Genomic DNA, 17522 nt, shown 5'->3' on the forward strand with positions numbered 1-17522 from the left:
CGTGTGTTGTGGTTTGGCAGGGCCTTGGAGTGAAGTGTCTCTACTGCTTCACAGTCAGCCCCAAGCCCCAGCGGCTCTGTTAAGCCTAAGGGGTGATTTTCTCCAACACCTGTTCCCAGATCAGGGGTTCCAGGCCCTGGGGAAATGGTCTCAATCTCCATCCATTATTGAGGGTGGAAAGAGTTTTTTGCCAGCCCCCTACAATATGGACAGCCCCCGGAGCATATCCAGTTTCAAAGGGCCACGTTTAAATATTTCATCTGGCATTATTAACGTTATTGTGAGCCAGAGCCAGTGCACAGCTCCCCAGGGGGCCGAGAGGCTACTCCTAGCCGTAAATTCTCCTGTTTTAACTCCTCGCTCGCTTAATTAATTCCGTGTCTCCCCGTCCTTTTGTCTTGTTAAACCAGTGCAGAATCCTAAAAAAAAAAAAATGAAACACGTTCAGAAGTGGCGAGATTTGTCAGAAACATCAGGAAGAATTTCATGTTGAAGGTGCTTTTTATCTGCTGAAAATGGAGATGCGTGCTTCGAGGCTGGCGAGAGGGAACCACGGTGTTCGTTAGGAATTATCAAAGGGAAATATTCATTTCCTCCCAGCTAACGAGTGTTTAGAGCCGTGGAGGGCTCCTCTCGGGAAGCTGTTTCACACCCAGAGATCGAGCTGAGCCGGCGTCGGGAAACTAGCATCTCTCGCCCCATCACAGATGGCTGCACGCGTGCGGACTCTTTCCCAGTCAGAATGGGACATGTCATCCAAGAATTCACCCAAAACCCTGAAGACTCAGTGCTGCTCTTCTCTTCTGGCCACACATCTGTGGAGGAAAAACCTCGCCCTTGTGGTGATAAAGCGCCACAAGCAAAACACAATTTCTTTTATTCTTTATCTTTTATTTAAATTTATTAAGTTTTAGTCTTCTAAGATTGCTATTATTCAAATCATTATTAGTATGTATTTGCTTGGAAGCAGCAGTTATCCAGTGACTATAATTAGCATTTTGAAAACATGTTTTGTTGAAACCGCCAGGTATTTATCATTCTGGTTAATACGTTACTTACCAATGCAAGCATACAAGTTCCCCCATGCTTCTGGGTAGCAAGCATAGTTCTGCAGCTGTTATTATGGTTATGATGATTATTATTACATTAGACAGCTTCGTGAAGAAAAGAATTCTTTTCAGTTGCTCTGACAGTGCATATATTTTGTAAAATGTACACCCTCACCCTTACGGTAGCCAGGTCCTTACTGTAACACATTTTTAATTTACGGGAAGTTGTGGTGGACGGCTTTAGTTACCCAAAACCACCAACCCGCCACCACCTAGAGCTATTCTTAGCTTTGGAAAGCGCACCCTGCAAGCACAGTGGCGTCTGCGAGCCCAGAGTAAAGGCAGGGAACGCAAGTCTGCATCGGGTTCAGCTCAGAGCCTGTTTTCTTGCTCTCTCCCAAAGGCAGACAGAGTCCCATGGCGCTATCAGCAGCATTACTGCTGAGGCCAGTCGCAGCCTCACAGTGCTGCATCTCTCTCTCAGGGACAGTGGCCTCTTCACACACGTCGCTCAAGGGCCGTCTCTCTCTCTCTCTCTCTCTCTCTCTCTCTCTCTCTCTCTCTCTGGAATTGTTGGAACAGCATTAGAGCAACGTTGAAAAACAGTTACAGCTTTGATAGGAACAGCAGAACCCTGGGACCAAATAATAACTGATGGCATTTTTCATTTGAAACTGTATAGCTCCTGTTTTTATTTTTGTTATCAGTAATGGTAATTTATTTATTTTACTTATTTCCTCCTCTTGTAAAGTGATTGGCTGTGTTTTTCCAACGGGGGATAGGGCAGGCACCCTCAGAATCCAGCTCCAGGCCTCTGAAGCCAGGCAGATTTGGGAGGTTATGTTGTTCCCCCAAAGAAAGCGAAGCGCTGGGAGGACAGCAGCCCAGAAGAGGGAAGTTTCCCGCGGTGCTCTCTCAGCGGCACGGCGACGAGCGCCGAGTGGAACATATGGGCAGAGAGGAAGAGCGAGCGCGTTTCCATAAATACAGGGACTTCCTCCGGGGGAGCGGGCGGGTCCCCGCGTCCTCGGGGCCCTCTGTCCGAGTGGAGCGCTCCCCACGAAAAGCGCTGCGGCCCGCCCCGCGCCTCTCTGCCTCTGCCTCTCTCTCCCCCCACTCCCCCCAGCCTGTGGCTGTGTTTTAATGACTGTGCATGTGACGCTGTGGCCTGCCTCTTTGATTTGTTTCTTTTTTCTTTATTTCTTCTCTCTCTCTCTTCTCCTCCCGGCTGCCTCTTAACTAGCTGACGTGGACGCAGGTAACTACTCTTCTCCGTGTCTCTTCGTCCTCCCCCTCTCCGGGGTTCCCCCTGTCTCCCTCTTCAGCGCAGCTTGGTCTGGACCAGGTTCTCTGTGAAGAGTAGTGATACGCAGGGAGCGCAGTGGCTGAGCGTTACAGTGCTGGCTGTAGAGGGGGGTACTCTCAGGAGGCTCCAGCTGCCTGTAGCTTAGCCTTGAGTCAGTGCAACTCAGTAGATTCACTATGCTGTTAAGTCCATCAGCATGTCTGAGGCTGTTGAACCTGAGCCAGATCAAGCTGCTCGGCCTGTCGCCGTGGTAGCTGTATAGTGTGTCCCCTGCCCCACTCCATAGTCCTTCAGAGTCACTGTCGGGCACGTCCTCCATACCAGAATCATTCCAGAATCATCATACCCGTGTCCCCCACGAGCACCCCGTGTCGTTAGCCCCCCTCCCCCATCAATGTCACACAGTGCTGATGCTCTTACTGCACACTGCGCAGTGCGCTGCGCTGTCGGACGACACACCACATCAGCGTGCCTCTTCATGGGCTCCTTGTGATCACCCACGATGCACTGCAGCTTGATCTGGTGGACTCGCTTCATGCAACAGACGGACGGACAGAGCCTGGCCGAGGCGGAGCTTTTCTGAAGAAGGGGCAGAAGTGTTCTTTTGTTGTTTTGTTTTATTGTGGTTTTATTTCATCTTCATTTACCGAACTGAGACTTGGAGGGAGAAGGCACATTAGACAGTGTAATGTGGAGAGAGACACACCTGTGTGTGTGTGTTTGTGTGTGTGTCTGTTTGTGTGTGTGTCTGTTTGTGTGTGTGTGTGTGTGTGTGTGTGTGTGTCTGTGTCTGTGTCTGTGTGTCTGTGTGTGTTTTTGTGTCCGTGCCCAAAACCCATTGCAGTGTCACAAACAACCATGGAAAGGACTGTCACACGACGAGCGCAGTTGTAAACATGCTTCCTGCTATGATGTCACCGTCGGAAAACTGTCAGTAATTAAAAGGCTGGCGACCGACACTGCTGACCCTACCGCTCCCCTTCCTCTGACCGCACAGACAGAGACCATAACCGTGGAAAACGCTGACCCTGCGACCAGGGTCACGGCGCTGCCTCTTTGGGCCTGTCAGCACAGCATGCGCAGCCAAGTACAGCCTGTGCATGTGGCTTGTTTACAAGGTTTATTAAGAATACGTTTTTATGGGATATTTTACTTATTTCATGCAAATAAAAAACCCATAAAAAGTGCCTTTTACAGTTAGTCTTCATAAAGAGAGCTGTCAGAGTGGAATTATGTTGGAACACCCAGTGCAGGTTTGAGCAGTCACTCTCATTCCAGTTGTTATACTGCAATATTGCAATATTGTAGAATTGGTACATATTTGATATGGGTGTGTCATATAACCGCAGTCGTGTCAGATTCAGAAACATAATAGTAAGTGAACTGAATCCTCATGCTGGCTGTCAAAAGGAATCAGGACATTACCAAAGTGCCCTGAAGAGATCCTTTCCTGTGTAACCGTAGCTTGGGTCTCCGCTAGCTGGGAAACGCTCATCTCAGCTTCTTACCTGACTGCGTCCGCTCACTCACGAGTCTGTCCCTGTCCGCTGTGACCCTTAGTTACCATTATGACGTTTCATCTCCAAATCTGGGTGGCAGGACCTGCATCCCTCTGGTTTTCCCCCCCTTTTGTGACCCACTTTGGAAATGCTGACGAGAAGGGCTAACGGCAATGGGATTATTTCATTTGCGTGGAGAGATGGCTCTGCAGGGGAGGGCGGGGCCTCCATAAATGTAATTGAAACCAAAAATGAAAACGCGATTGAGCAGAAGCCACTCATCACCATCCAGACGTCAGCGCAAAGCGCAGGCGGGTTTATGGGTAAAAGCTTAGCGCTAAAATCTTAGAGCTGCCAGGAAAGTTTGTCTTAGGACAGAATTCACGCAGGGTAAGCAAAAAAACGAAGAAGCACTAATTTTATCTTTTTTCTGCTCATTTAGAAAACGCTTGCCTTTCTTCCAAAAACTATCGTGCACAATATGCAACCTTACATTTGAATGGAAGTCCTCGGCAAACATTGTTCATGTTAACGGCATTGCGTGTGATGTTTTCTGATGAATGTGTAGTTAAATGGTGAGAACCCAGCCGAGAAATGTCACAGAACAGATAATAACTTTACAATTGCACTGTTTTGTGCCAAACCTAATCGTGCCCAGCAGTCATTTCTCAAAAACAATAATGGTTTCATCCAATATTATCTGTCATAATTAAGGCCATGAGATTTATGCAACCTGGTTTGCTACCACATATTCTGTTGTTGCACTTGTGGGGTATTTAGCCTTCATGATGGAGGTAGTCAGCCAGGTAATTCAATCAGAATGAATGAGTAATTAGTGTAACGTTTAAATGAAAGCTAAGACAGTTGCTGAATGTCATTCACCTCACGTCTAACGTGCACGTGTCAGACGCACTGATACTGAGTTTGACAATCGCAAGACCCAAGGGAAACGCACAGCAAAGTTCCAGCAATAATCAGTGATAAAACCCTACAGGAAACCTCCGAAAAGGACCACCCGCAGCGATACAACCCAGATCGATGCAGTGGTTAAAGCTAACCTCATTTCGCCCTGTGTGTTCACACATCAGGCTGAAAGCAGGTCACTTATTGATGTACGGCAGGCGTTGGTTGGCCAGTAGGGGGCGCAGTAAATCCAGTTCCCAAGTGCAGGGACCTGGGGGGGCGGACTCTTCTGTAGAAGGTGATTCGGTCGAGATGTTAAACGGAGGTTCTGCCTTGCACTGTGACTTCATTAAAAGCCCCTTAACGCTTGTTGAAAGAGCGGGGTGTTAACCTCGCTGACTTGCTCAGATTCCCGTTGGCTCGCTACATCTGGCCGCCTAGTCACTGCCACTTTATTGTCTGTGCAGTCCCATACTTTCTCTGTCAACCTTGACCCCCCTAGGTCATCCCTGTAAAAGAGAAATCAGCTCTCATTTGACCTTCCTGCTTAAATTAAGCTTTAATAAAAAATACATCCACAGTACGACTCTGCGGATAAGATGCACAGTTGGCTCATATTCTGTTACACGAAGCAAAAATGCCTTTTTTCTTTTGTCAGCAGTTCTGGATGTGCTGAAAAGAGCTTATCATCCTTGAGGCAGGTATTAATGCAGGCTGATCAATGAGAGAAGGCCGCAGCAGTCAGCTGGCAGCGCTTAAACCTTCAGCGTTTCCTTCCTAAATCTGTGACTCAGACTTAAAAGAGCTCCAAGTGTATTTTATGTTTATTACCTTCTGCAGTATTTATTTCGGCACAAATCTGTGGTGTGGTCATAAAGAGGAGGGTGGTGGCTTTGTGTGCAGGCGTAAATAGGCCAGCGCCAGCTCTTAGCTGAGTCGTACGGAGTCTGCTTCTTGGGTTTTACGCTTGTTTGTGTAGTTTTCATTTCTGTGTGTTTTACCTCTAAGCTGGCCTGCCGATAACAGGGAGAAAGGGCATTCTGGGACTGCACACTGCATTGTGGGAAGTAAGGCAGACAGAAATGATAGTAGGAATATTGATATTACCGTAAAAAGACAGGCTTATCTGTTTCTGTTAAACAGGCTTATTTTGAAATCTCACATAAAAACTGACTTTTTGAAGGGAGTGAGATCATTTGTTTAGAGAGATGGAATGTAACAGAGTCATGCCAGTGTGCGAGATGAAAGGGACGTTTCTCCTCTGTGTTTATTGTTAATTAGGCATACCTACAAAACTCTAAGGTAAGGAACAGGATTTTAATTTTAGATTTTCCCTCTGAGCAGTCAGCTGAAGGATGTGATTTACAGAGTGGATTTGAGTGCCATCTTGAGGATGGAGGACTAAAATGCAAGTTCCCCTCAGCTTTAAGCATTTGTAGGTTTGCTAGAGCTAGGCCAGGCTTGTTGCGCTAAGTTGCTGAAAAACAGCCGGCTAAAAATTCGAACAAGCAAGGTGATCAAGTCACCTAGCAGAACAATTCAACCTGCAGTGGCTTTCACACAGCAAAAATAGAGAGAAGATGACAATAAAAAAAGTGCCTCTGAAGGGCCTCTGCTGGTATGCGTTTCTTTGCAGAGCAGCCGAAGGTTTAGCTGGTGTGTGCTGCCTGCCACTTCCTTCAGGATGTGTGGTGGGGTCGTCACAGTCCGTGGGGATTTTGCCCGGACAGGAGAGAGGAAGGGACCCCAGGTGAAGTGAGTAACGAGGTGCGGCATGACCCCTCTTCTGGCGTTATGAGCAGATTAAGGCCACTCAAAGCGAGGTTGTGACCTTTACACCATGACCCTGCGTGAGAAAACCTCTCTGATCTGCTTACGCACTATTAAAAGAAACAACTTTTAGGGGAGAGAGTGGCTGGAGCTGTCCACGGCTCCCCGCTGCGTGCTCTGTAATCCCCCCTGCCAGGCAGGATAATGGTGGGGCCCTCCTTCTGAAGGCCATTAGAGATGAGCTGGCATGGACCATCTGCGCTTTGCCACGGGGCGTGAGACTGTCTGCCAACGCCCAGCATTTAAGAGTTCCTTTATGAGTCATGTGATCTTGGTGCTGGCCTTGTTGGTGATTGATCCAGAGGAAGACCCCAGTACATACGATGGATTTGAGGCCTGTTTAAGCCTGGGTCACTCACAATACCTCTTTATGAATACTGGGCTAAGCGGAGGGGCACTGGGTAGTAGTGGCAGACTGTGGTGCTACTTGGCAGGGATTGAAGCAGTAGCCTTCTGGTGTCAGGCTGTAACCAGTAAGCCTTTGAAGCAGTGAAGCCTGAGAGTGAAAGTAAGCGACACTCCTCTTGCTTTGTTGCTGTCTGCCTGTGGTCCCCAGTGTGTCTTATCAGCAGTGTTACTGTCGGTTTTCCAGTGTCGGAACTCTCCCCCTCGGACTCCGTAGGACCATCGCAGGAAACCGTCAGCCGATCAGAATGAGGCCCGCCCCAAAGTTCAGACGAGCGCTCGCGTTTCCCTCTCATCGCTTCGGGTTGCGTAGAGAGGCGCGCCGGGTGTGATGGCGCCTGCCATCCCAGCTGCCACCCTCTCAGATCCCACCCGTCCCCCCTCCGGCCTGCGCTAAGCCCCTCCGCCCTCTGACCCGTCGTCTGTAGGTGCCGGCTCTCAGGAGCCGGGCTGCAGAGACAGAGACAGAGACAGCGTCAGCGCATTCCCACAGGGTTGTCCTTTGCACTCTGGTTTTGATTGTTGTTTTTTTGGGCATGGCCCGTCTCACAGATGTTTCTCAAAGTCAAAATGACGACAAACGCTGCAAGTTTCCCTCCCACTCATCATACCATGGGTAGAATGCCGGCCCTCATTGTTCAGAGATCCATCTTTCGAGCTAACACTTGCATTAGAATGTTCCCATCGTCATCATTAATATTAGACATTCCCATCCATGATTTTGATGCTGTGATTGACAGATATTGAGGGTCTCAACCTATGTGTATCTGTTCCTGTGTAATTTTCTGTAGGGTGAGAAAGAATTAAATTTTTTTCAGAAAACTGAATGATTATAACTGATCACTAAAATATTCTAACTGAATTACAAAAGCTAATAGTTAATGACAATGAAATCACTGGGCAGTGATTAACAGTGGAAAAAATACACTGAGTGCAAATCCCAGATTCCAACATAGAATATTTGCTCTCAAGATGGATATGGCATTTTCGACAGATATGCCTTATAGACCACGCCCTCTCCCCCAACCCCTCCTCCACCCCTCACCCCCCCGCCTGTCCTCTGTCCCCCTCAGGAGGGCGCTTTAAGAAGGAGATCGTGGTGGATGGACAGAGCTACCTCCTGCTCATCAGGGATGAAGGGGGCCCTCCAGAGGCCCAGGTGAGTACTGCACTCTTCTGCACTTTTATTGAAAATTATTTGAAGGAGTTGGCTGCACAGATATATCTCTGATGCTGCTGGCGTTCATGATCTAATGTTTACTGTATTTGTGGGACTATTTAAAAATACTACAGCTGCTTGAATTTCTGAGGAACGGAGTGTCTTAAAGAGGCGCCAGTGTGTTCAGTTCTTAAGTAAACAGTGAGTTCATCACAAATAGATGGGAGGTCTTTTTACATTCAGAGCAAGACCCAGTCTGAGGATGCAAGCACATGACATTCCTCCTCTCACTCCTCTGCCCTCTTTGTATTCAAGTTGCTTTTGAGTGGTGCTTGGTGATTGGAGGTTGAGGTCTGTAATCCCCTTGGTAAAACACTGTGTTAGATTGTGTGTACCCGGGGCAGTTGGGGTGACCTCTCTCTCCCGCTCCTCAGTTCGCCCTGTGGGTGGACGCGGTCATCTTCGTCTTCAGCCTGGAGGACGAGATCAGCTTCCAGACCGTCTACCACTACTACAGCCGCATGGCCAACTACCGCAACACCGCCGACGTGCCACTGGTGCTGGTGGGAACGCAAGGTGAGAGCCAGGCCGCGCAGCACCGTGCCGCTAGCATCCCAGTGCGGAGGCGAACAGGGTGTTCACTGATGTACTGTGTGCTTTCTGTACTACTTTTTTACTGGTTGGAATGTTGCTTCTTACAACAGCATGTGGGGCTCCACAAATCTGATTGCCTTTACTTTTGAGCCTCGTCCCAAACACAGACAAAGCCAGGTTTGCGTGGACGTTGTTATTCTGTAAATGTTTGTTAAATGCAGACACTGTGGTTTATTTTTTCAGTATGTCATTGCAGGGTAATGTTAACATATTGACGCAGTAAAGGAGAACACAGTTTGCAGCTTGATAGGTTGATGGGGATATGAGTTTAAAGCAACAGTTTTGCAGAGAGGAATGGACATATTTGTGTGGAATTTCACCAGCTGAGGAGAAAATACATGCAAAATGTTTTGAAAATGGTTTTTAATAATTGCTGATAAGGCTGCTGCATTACTGCTGAGTGTGCAAATGAACAGCACCATAAAATTCCAATAAAAGTTGAATGATAGATTATTGACTGAACAATGTCTTCAAATGAAGAGTTTGCTTTGCTTAGTAAGGTGTTTTGCCATGATAAATATCCACTGATGGCACAGGCCACTGTAATTAAAAAGCAACAAAAAAAAATTTCAGTATATTATTTACACCATATGGCCACCAGATGGCAGTATATTCAAGGTTATGGCAGGCCCACACATTTATTAATGGACAATGACTGCTGAAAAGTTTTTAATAATAATTTTAGTAGTTTTAATAATGATTGACGTCATATTTTGATCTCTTGCCATGCTCATTCTGTTTTAAAACTGCACATTTTATTGGAGACGCTGTTGCTGCACTTTCCTTAGGATTTTATGTCTTTTTTCTTGCGTTTTATATTTGATATTGATGTTATTTTGGATATTACAGGCAGAGCTGTCAATTTGTCGAATGATTTTCAACAGTTTAAATGAAATTTAAAATTGAAATGGTGTATTAACCTTTGACCTTAATGATCTGAAGACACGTGACCTTTATGCTGATTTCACACCTAGAGCTCTAAAGTGCATGAAACTGCAGTGAAATGGGTGCACTGTCTCCTTTATTCATGTCCAGAACTGCCTGTCCAAATCACTGCTGACATTGGGAAATGTGGTGAAAACTGATAAAAGTGATAGCCTTTGTTTTCTCAAGGTCTAACCCTGTGGTTACAGCTGGCTTGGTGAGTTTCCCAAGTACATTATTGGCATTTTAGCAGCCAGTTAGGCATTTTTGGAATGTCCAATAAGAATGCGGCTGTTTTTGTGAGCAGTACGGCCTAGTGGTGGGTGTTAGTGTGGCACAACGGTTGAGGAGCTGTGACACTGATGTTGCAGGTTTGAGGCCAGGCACAGCCATTGTAGCCTTGCACAAAGCCAAGCCCAGTCAGCATCTATCAGTATGCATCTCAATGGATCAATGGATAGGCTGTGGAACGGTGGGAGGTGTGGTTTGCCCTGCGTAAGGGAGTTTCTGATGTGTGATGTCATCAGTGCCCGACCCCTCTCACCCCTGCTCACCTCTGCCCCCCCAGATGCCATCAGCGCCAACAACCCCCGGGTGATCGACGACACGCGGGCGCGCAAGCTCTCCAACGACCTGAAGCGCTGCACCTACTACGAGACCTGTGCCACCTACGGGCTGAACGTGGAGCGGGTCTTCCAGGACGGTAAGGGGCGGCCCCTGAACCCCAGGTCCAGGCCAGCTCGGTCGGCATGCCTGCATGACCCTCGTCGTCCAGGAGAAATCCTCTGTCTTCTGCAAGCAGTCGATAATTAAGTGCAGTAGCACTAACGTCCAGCAGGTGGAGGCATTGCTCTTTTCTAGAGGGGTCCACAAGCTCTCTTGCACAGTCGATTGAGTGGCATCAGAGCAAGCTCAGAGGTCAGACAGGAAGTGCCAGATAATCTGAAGTCTTTAATCTGACTGCCACTCTTCAGTATCGTGGTGCTCACATGGCTGCTTGATAATCACAGTTTCCTCCATGTTCTGCATGCAGTCGTGATCATATTGAGATTGTTTTATGGAGATTAAATATCAGATGGAGATCTTTCTTGTTGTGGTCCAGAGCAAGTTGCAAGTGATGGTAGGAATGCTCATCTGTCTGAGCCCAGATATAGACCTTAAGTGGATGGGATGCTCATATACCGCACACCTGCCGTGCATATGTAATCACACTGCAGTCTCTCTGCGCTTGTCTGTGCCGCACAGAGAGCGTTCCACAAGATGATGGCATTTAATAGTACTCATCGACACGCCAGGTCTGAGCTGTGTGTGACGCTCGGTCTGGTGAGGTCGTGGTGTGTTGAGTCACGTGTTGCCGTGCTCGGTGTTGGGAAGGGAATGTGTGCTTGTGTGTGAATGTGTGGTTGCCAGTGTTGAGAGGGTTGTTTTGGGGGTGGGTTTTTTTGAGGGGATTGATAGTGTTGGGGAAGAGGACATGAAATGTTGAGTCAGTGTTGGTTGCTTGAGTGTAGCATTGGAGATAAGGTGGGCGTGGAGTTGGGCAGAGGAAGGGGGTGCGAGGGGGTTGATTGTGAACAGGGGCTGTAGTCCTAATGGCTACACACAACACTATTTACTCAGACTGCTTTTGCGTGGAGCAGTTCCCTCCGCTGGAGACACAGCGCCTCCTGCTGGAGACGGCGGCTGGGAGGTCAGTCGCGATGCCTCCGGCTCTCAGAGCAGCGGCTGGCTCCCTTCAGAACCGCTGGCGTGGGTTTGCGTTCCGGCACAGAATTAGCGCACGGCAAGGGGGCGGAGCCAGGGCCTCACTGCAGCAGGGGGGGCGCCCCCGAAACACACACAGCCAGTGGGCCAGAACGCACATTTTCACTCTAAATGCTTGGTTATTATCCAATTAATTATTACACTGTTTGGCTGCAGCAGAGCCTACTGTAATTTAGCTTGTGTGTGTGTGTGTGTGTGTGTGTGTGTGTGTGTGTGAGACGGCCAAGTCGTCAGCTGCAGCAAATGAGAGCAAGAAAAGGCTAAATTCCTTATTATTACTGACAGTGTCTCCTTGCATTTTTCATTTCATTATCCTCAATTAATCACGCATTTTAATTATCCAGTAAAGTGGAATTCACTGATGAGCTTGAAAATGATTATTTTAATGTTTCGTGTCGCTGTAGTGTCTTGACAGCGTTTTCTGCCCGGAGCACTCTCTCTCTCTCCCTCCCCCTCCCTCCCTCCCTGTGTGTGTGTGTGTGTGTGTGTGTGTGTGTGTGTGTGTGTGTGTGTGTGTGTGTGTGTGCGTGCGCGCGCGCGCGTGTGTATGTGCGTACGCGTCCATGCGAATGTGTGTGTGTTTCTTTCTATGTGTGTATGTGCACGCACCCACGCATATGTGCTTGTTTGTGTGTGTGTGTGTGTTCCATTTAGCTTGCCTGAATTACCCTTATTCTAGCATCAAAGCAGTGCGTTTTGTGGCTATTATTCTCATGACCTTAATTCTGAGCCGCTGGAATAATGACGATCCAGAGGCGCTCGCCTGTTACTTCCCCTCGGTCTCCCCTGAGTCCTCAGACCAGAAGTTTGCCTCTCAGGTGAGGGAGGAGCTGTGGTCCACAAGGAGTGGACTGGGGATTGGTCAGAGGCTGGGGGAAACAGCCCCGTCCTCTGCAGTGCTGCACGTGGGGTAGTCTGTGACCCCTTCAGGAGTGCACATGCACAGCGCTGTCCCAAACCGCCGATGTCGGTCTCCACAGAGCGGCCTGTATGTAAATGCACGCTTGCTCAAGGAACACCACCGCTTCACCCAAATGGAGTGAAAAGCCACCCTTCTTCTCTCATGATGGGGGTTGTGTCCCAGGTCTTTGCAGGGGAATGAGATTTGGTGTTGAGTTGCTGAGAGAAGCACAGCAGCATTCAGAGAACGCAGTGCCAAGACTCAGAGCCGCTCTTCCTTATTCTGCTGTCGGAGCGGAACGGACCACCATGTCCCTGCAGACTGTATCTCTTTACCTCAGCCGTAGCTGAGACGTAGCCGTAGACGTAGCTGAGCATCCGCACTTATGAATGGGAATACACTTTCTGTCAGTTAAAACACAGCTACACGCACACACCACAATACGTATACCCCCACTGCACCACTGAGCTGCCTTTATCCTTAAACGTGACAGGACAGATATCACATTGAAGCCAGAGCGGAATCATCTCTATATTTTTGTCCCGCACGTATGTCTTCAGGACGGGGGGCAGATCACTGTTGGGCTTGTTTAAGGCCAGGCCTAACCCCTAGAGCCGTAATTCCCTCTGGCAGAATGGTCTACCCAAAACACGAATGTTCCCCTGCCTGCTTTTTGATCCCTCGGAGGAGTGACAAGTTCAAGTAGGCCCGGTCGCTGCGAGAGCGTGATTCACGTCCTGGCTGCGCAGAATTCATACTCCTACGCAAAGTAATTAATGTGCGTTTGTGATGGCGGGACTCCAGTCGGTTGCGGTGCCCTCCGAGATCGGCTTAAATCTAATAAATAGCCCATCGCATGGCTGCGTGAGCTCCGAGCCTCCGAGGTACTCTCCGTTTACCATTAAAAATAATTGGCGTTGTCATTTGCCTAAATTTATATAATAGATTCCATGAAGAAAAGCCAAGGGGGGGGGGGGGGGGGGGGGGGTGATGGGGGGGAGGCTGAGGAGAAGCAATTTATTTAAACAGGGTCAACAGCAACTATAAGAATTTGCAGCGCGGATGAAATTACTGGACAGAGCTTTGATGTAAACAGCTCTGCAACGTGCATCATGGGTAATAAAAGGCGGGGCCCTGCGAAGCGTGCGATGTTTATTGGGCCAGAGGAAGGCTCTTAGCGGGGAGGCCGGGCAAGGCCGCCATCTCCGTGAGCCGTGCGCGGGGGGGTGGTTGGGGTGGGGGGGGGGGGGGGGTATCTCTGACAGCTCCCCGGCCAGCGTCTATCAGCCCGCTAATTTAATTATCCTAATTATCATCACGCCCGCCCGCCGCGCCCGCCATGTCGCGGCCGCCCCACAGACCTTCGTTAGTGGCCCGCTAACGAGCTTGTCACCTCGCCACTCGTCACCGTCGGGAGGTGGTGGGGCCTCGTAGGTCTCCCCCCCCACACAGGGGTCGGGGCAATGACGGTCACCGCTGAACACGCGCATCGGCTTAATTAGTTTAGATATCATCCGTACTGTAGATTCGTCATAGTTGCCATTCCAAACAAACAGCAACAAAACTAAGCCAAAAATGTCTTTTTTCCCCTGAGTTGTGGCTTTTTAAGCCTGCGTTACCAGATCGCCTTCTTCCCTAAAGCCGAGCTATTAACAAGACCGTTGCATCAGCGTAATTATCACAAGCAATCAGTGTGTTAATTGAATCCTTTTGCACTTAGTGGCCATTACAGGAAAACAGCAGAGGCTTCATCAGCTGTCTCATTCCGCAGACGTGTGGGAGTCTAGTACTTACAAGAGTCATTATCTATAAATATTTGTTTATGTAATATTTTCATATGAAATATATATGCATGCATGTTTTATAATATTTAATTGTTATATGTGAGGTTTTTTTTGTCCAGTTTTGTTGTATTTTCTTGAGCCAGATCACTCCATTCCTACAGTGCACTTCTTAAACCCTTTTCGTGTGTAAGTGAAAGCCAGGATTCTTGTGTTGCGTTGTGGTGTGGTCGTCTCGGATGGCGTTGTCCATGGATGTGACGTCCTGAAGCAGGTCTGTGCAGGTTCAGTTGTGAGAGGGAAGTCACATCCACAGATAGGATCACTTTGGACAGGTCTGCAGCCAGGCCCTGCTCTGTGATTTGGGTGAAATGAACCATGTGGGTTTGGACTGAAGTATCATGGTCCCCCTGTGAACCGTGTGGGTTTGGGACTGAGGTACCGTGTTCCCTCTGTGTACTGTCAGCTTCAGGCAGCAAATCATCCTCTTCATGGGAGAGTGACCACGCCCTCCACAGCCTGGCTCCACCCCTCTGCCTCAGCAGTCGCCCAGAGTTCAGTAGCCTGCCCTTTTGACCTCTCTTATGCCACATGCTTAACCAATCAGAATCAGTCAGGACAGCGGAAATGGAAGAGCTGAGTAGGAATGGGGAGCCAGGTGAGGTGAGATTAGAGACATAGAGAGGCGTGGCGTGGGCCACACCTAGGGCGGGGGGTTGGGGGTTGGGGGAGCCCCACCGCGCTGAGATCCCAGCTTCTGCCAGCGTCCTTCGCCCCACACGGGGCGAGACAGGCCCGAGGACCAGGCGATTATTAAGACAGATTAATTCCGCAGTGTTTTGATAGCAAATTGAAGGACTTGTCTGAGCAGATCAGCGTCACTGCCCTTTCCTTGCGGTGGGCGCGGGGAAATCGGCCTAATGGCCAAGCGCCCAGCGCGGTTGCCCTCGGCCGCCGCACAGCCAGTGTCCTGGAGGGCGGTGACCTCCCTGCTGCCTGACCTCCCCGCCCCCCACTCCCAGCACAGGGTGCAGAGGGGTCTCTCAGGGGCGGAGGGATGGGTTCTGGGGGATGGTTTAATTACTGGGTTGTAAGTGAGGTACAACTCTGACCTTTTCCCCGAGTCCCTGGCGGGCCCTCACGCCCAGCACCCGATCTGACACGCTCTCCTTCTGACTCATTAGCTAATATTTATAGCGCGCCGCAGCTAACGGACCTGACAGCACCGTAATAAACTTGCCAGGGCGGGCTCCCTCTCTCGGCCGCTCGGCTGTCCGTTCAGCTGAGCGTCGCGGGGAAAAGGTTAGACGTCTGTCTCTCTCTCTCCCTCCATTGCTGGCCCACTTTTGGCAACAACAGGGGGCTGCAGGGTCCCCTGACCCGTCAGCAGGTTTCCTCCCTGCCTGCAGTGAGCCCTCTCACCACTAGAGGGCCAGCAGAGGCGCGAGCATCGCGCAGGGCCTGTTCAGTTTGTGTGCCTTGCTCAGGTCACTCCTGTTTACCCTCTCTTAGGATCGTTTGCCTGGTACTGACAGAGTTCACGTCTCTATGTTGTGACACTTGACTAGGGGTTTAAACCAAACGGCAGTCACAAACATGCAGGGCACGCTGCAGCCACTAGGAGGAGCTCTCATTTGCACTGCATTAAATGAGCAGGCCCAGCAAATAGGAGACGGTGGGATGTTTCATTCCATGAGAGGTTTAACAGGCTCAGGTGTGTGTGTGTGTGTGTGTGTGTGTGAGCGAGCGAGCGTGAGCGTGTTTGAATGGGTGTTGGAAGCTGCTGGCGATTTGAACTACTACATGTGAACTGAATCCACTGCGGGGACACAGCTGGCTGTGATGTGATTGGGTGGAGTTCTGTCTGTCCTCCTTGTGATGTCATTTTTCTGCCCCCTTTGTGATGTCATTGCCCCCTGTGTGATGTCATTTTTCTGCCCCCTTTGTGATGTCATTGCCCCCTGTGTGATGTCATTTTTGTGCACCCTTTGTGATGTCACTTTTGTGTGGCTAAGCCTGAGCATGTGCACAGGAGGGCTGCAGCTGGAGTGGAGTTGTAGGATTGGCTGGTGGCCTGTCCGGGCCTTCTCTGCTGAGGCAGAGGGATTGTGCTTTGTGCTGGCTGCATCCTCATACGTTTGGCTCAGCCCACCACTTGCTCTGTGCCCTGGTCATGATGTACTTATTTATCACAGCGTGTCAGCTTGTTTATGATTTTGCCATTTTGTACCTTAATATTGTTCCGCCCCCTCCCAGAAACGCTGTCACTTTGAAGCGCAACGGAATCATTGCCTCTAATGGCTTGACTCATTGCTCTTGAGATTTTTTATCAGTTTGTTACAGTAGCCTGTATTGGATTTTGCGTGGCTGCGCTAGGCTGAGTGCAGACAGCCTTCCTGAAGGAGCTGCTCCTCCGTGCCAGCGGTGCGGATTTGTGTAAATGTAAATTTGCCTCAAATGAGGCAAATTTCCTCTACTGTTCCCATGATCTGGGAGAGCACTGTGTCTTACAGTTGAGTTTGTAGAAGCTCAACCACAGATCTGTCATGAAACAGAATCGAACCTTTCTCTGTCAAAGGATGGTTTTCGTTGTTTCGAGTTGTAAAAAGCAATTAAATGTAACCCTCCACAGTACAAGCTTAAACTGACTCTGGTCAGTACTAATGTAGAAATGGGCAGCTGATCTGGCAGTAGTTTCTCTGTGGATAGAGTGAGGCTTTGCTTATTGATAGTCACAGCTTTATTGTGAAGACGGCCATATGGCTTTGCGTCTGTGGAATCATGGGCCAGACCATGCCGTGGGAGACGCCAGCAGGTGAAGTCATCCTGGTTACATCACTGAGACAGGGGAGACGACTTCCCCAGGTAACACTGCTGCTGTGTCCTGTTATGATGATGTCACTGATGAAATGTTTCATCCGTCATATTTTGAAGTGCTTTGTAAGGAAACAGTTGATTAATGCATTGGTACTCCTCAGTTGTAACCTCTTTATAAAGTACTTAGCAAACAGATTCTGAGCAGCCAGTATATGAGCAATAAAAAAATGTGGTGTGAAAACATGTAGAAATTGTTGTTGTGAATGCCATTGTTTTAAAAATATGCTCATGTTCAGATGAGCTTGGAATTAGTGGCAGGTTCATTGATATTTACAGTCACTCTCTGCCAGTTGGAAACCTCACTTGTAAGTTGCTTTGGATGAAATCACCTGCCGAACGAATAAATGTAAATGTTGGATACCCTATGAATTATTTACTACCCTCTTACTGTCTGCTTATTAACTGTTCCAAAAAGAGGTTCCACTTAAGTGGCAGCATATTTAAAAAGTGTTTGCTAATAGCATGGAGTA

The 17522-nt window shown here is 48.9% G+C and overlaps 1 protein-coding gene across 5 annotated transcripts in view; it reads left to right on the plus strand.

Moving 5' to 3' along the window:
* Positions 1-17522, plus strand: part of agap1 (ArfGAP with GTPase domain, ankyrin repeat and PH domain 1) — a 160089-nt gene that overhangs the window by 65730 nt on the left and 76837 nt on the right. For 4 of the 5 annotated variants that reach the window (XM_036540218.1, XM_036540220.1, XM_036540215.1 and 1 more), the window contains exons 4-7: positions 2293-2307; positions 8066-8151; positions 8586-8727; positions 10298-10432. In XM_036540218.1, coding sequence (XP_036396111.1) covers positions 2293-2307; positions 8066-8151; positions 8586-8727; positions 10298-10432 — 378 coding nt within the window. The remainder of the gene's footprint in view (positions 1-2292; positions 2308-8065; positions 8152-8585; positions 8728-10297; positions 10433-17522) is intronic. The other variant, XM_036540219.1, reaches the window with a different exon arrangement.

Source organism: Megalops cyprinoides, chromosome 11, assembly GCF_013368585.1.
Source record: "Megalops cyprinoides isolate fMegCyp1 chromosome 11, fMegCyp1.pri, whole genome shotgun sequence".
Lineage (NCBI taxonomy): Eukaryota > Metazoa > Chordata > Actinopteri > Elopiformes > Megalopidae > Megalops > Megalops cyprinoides.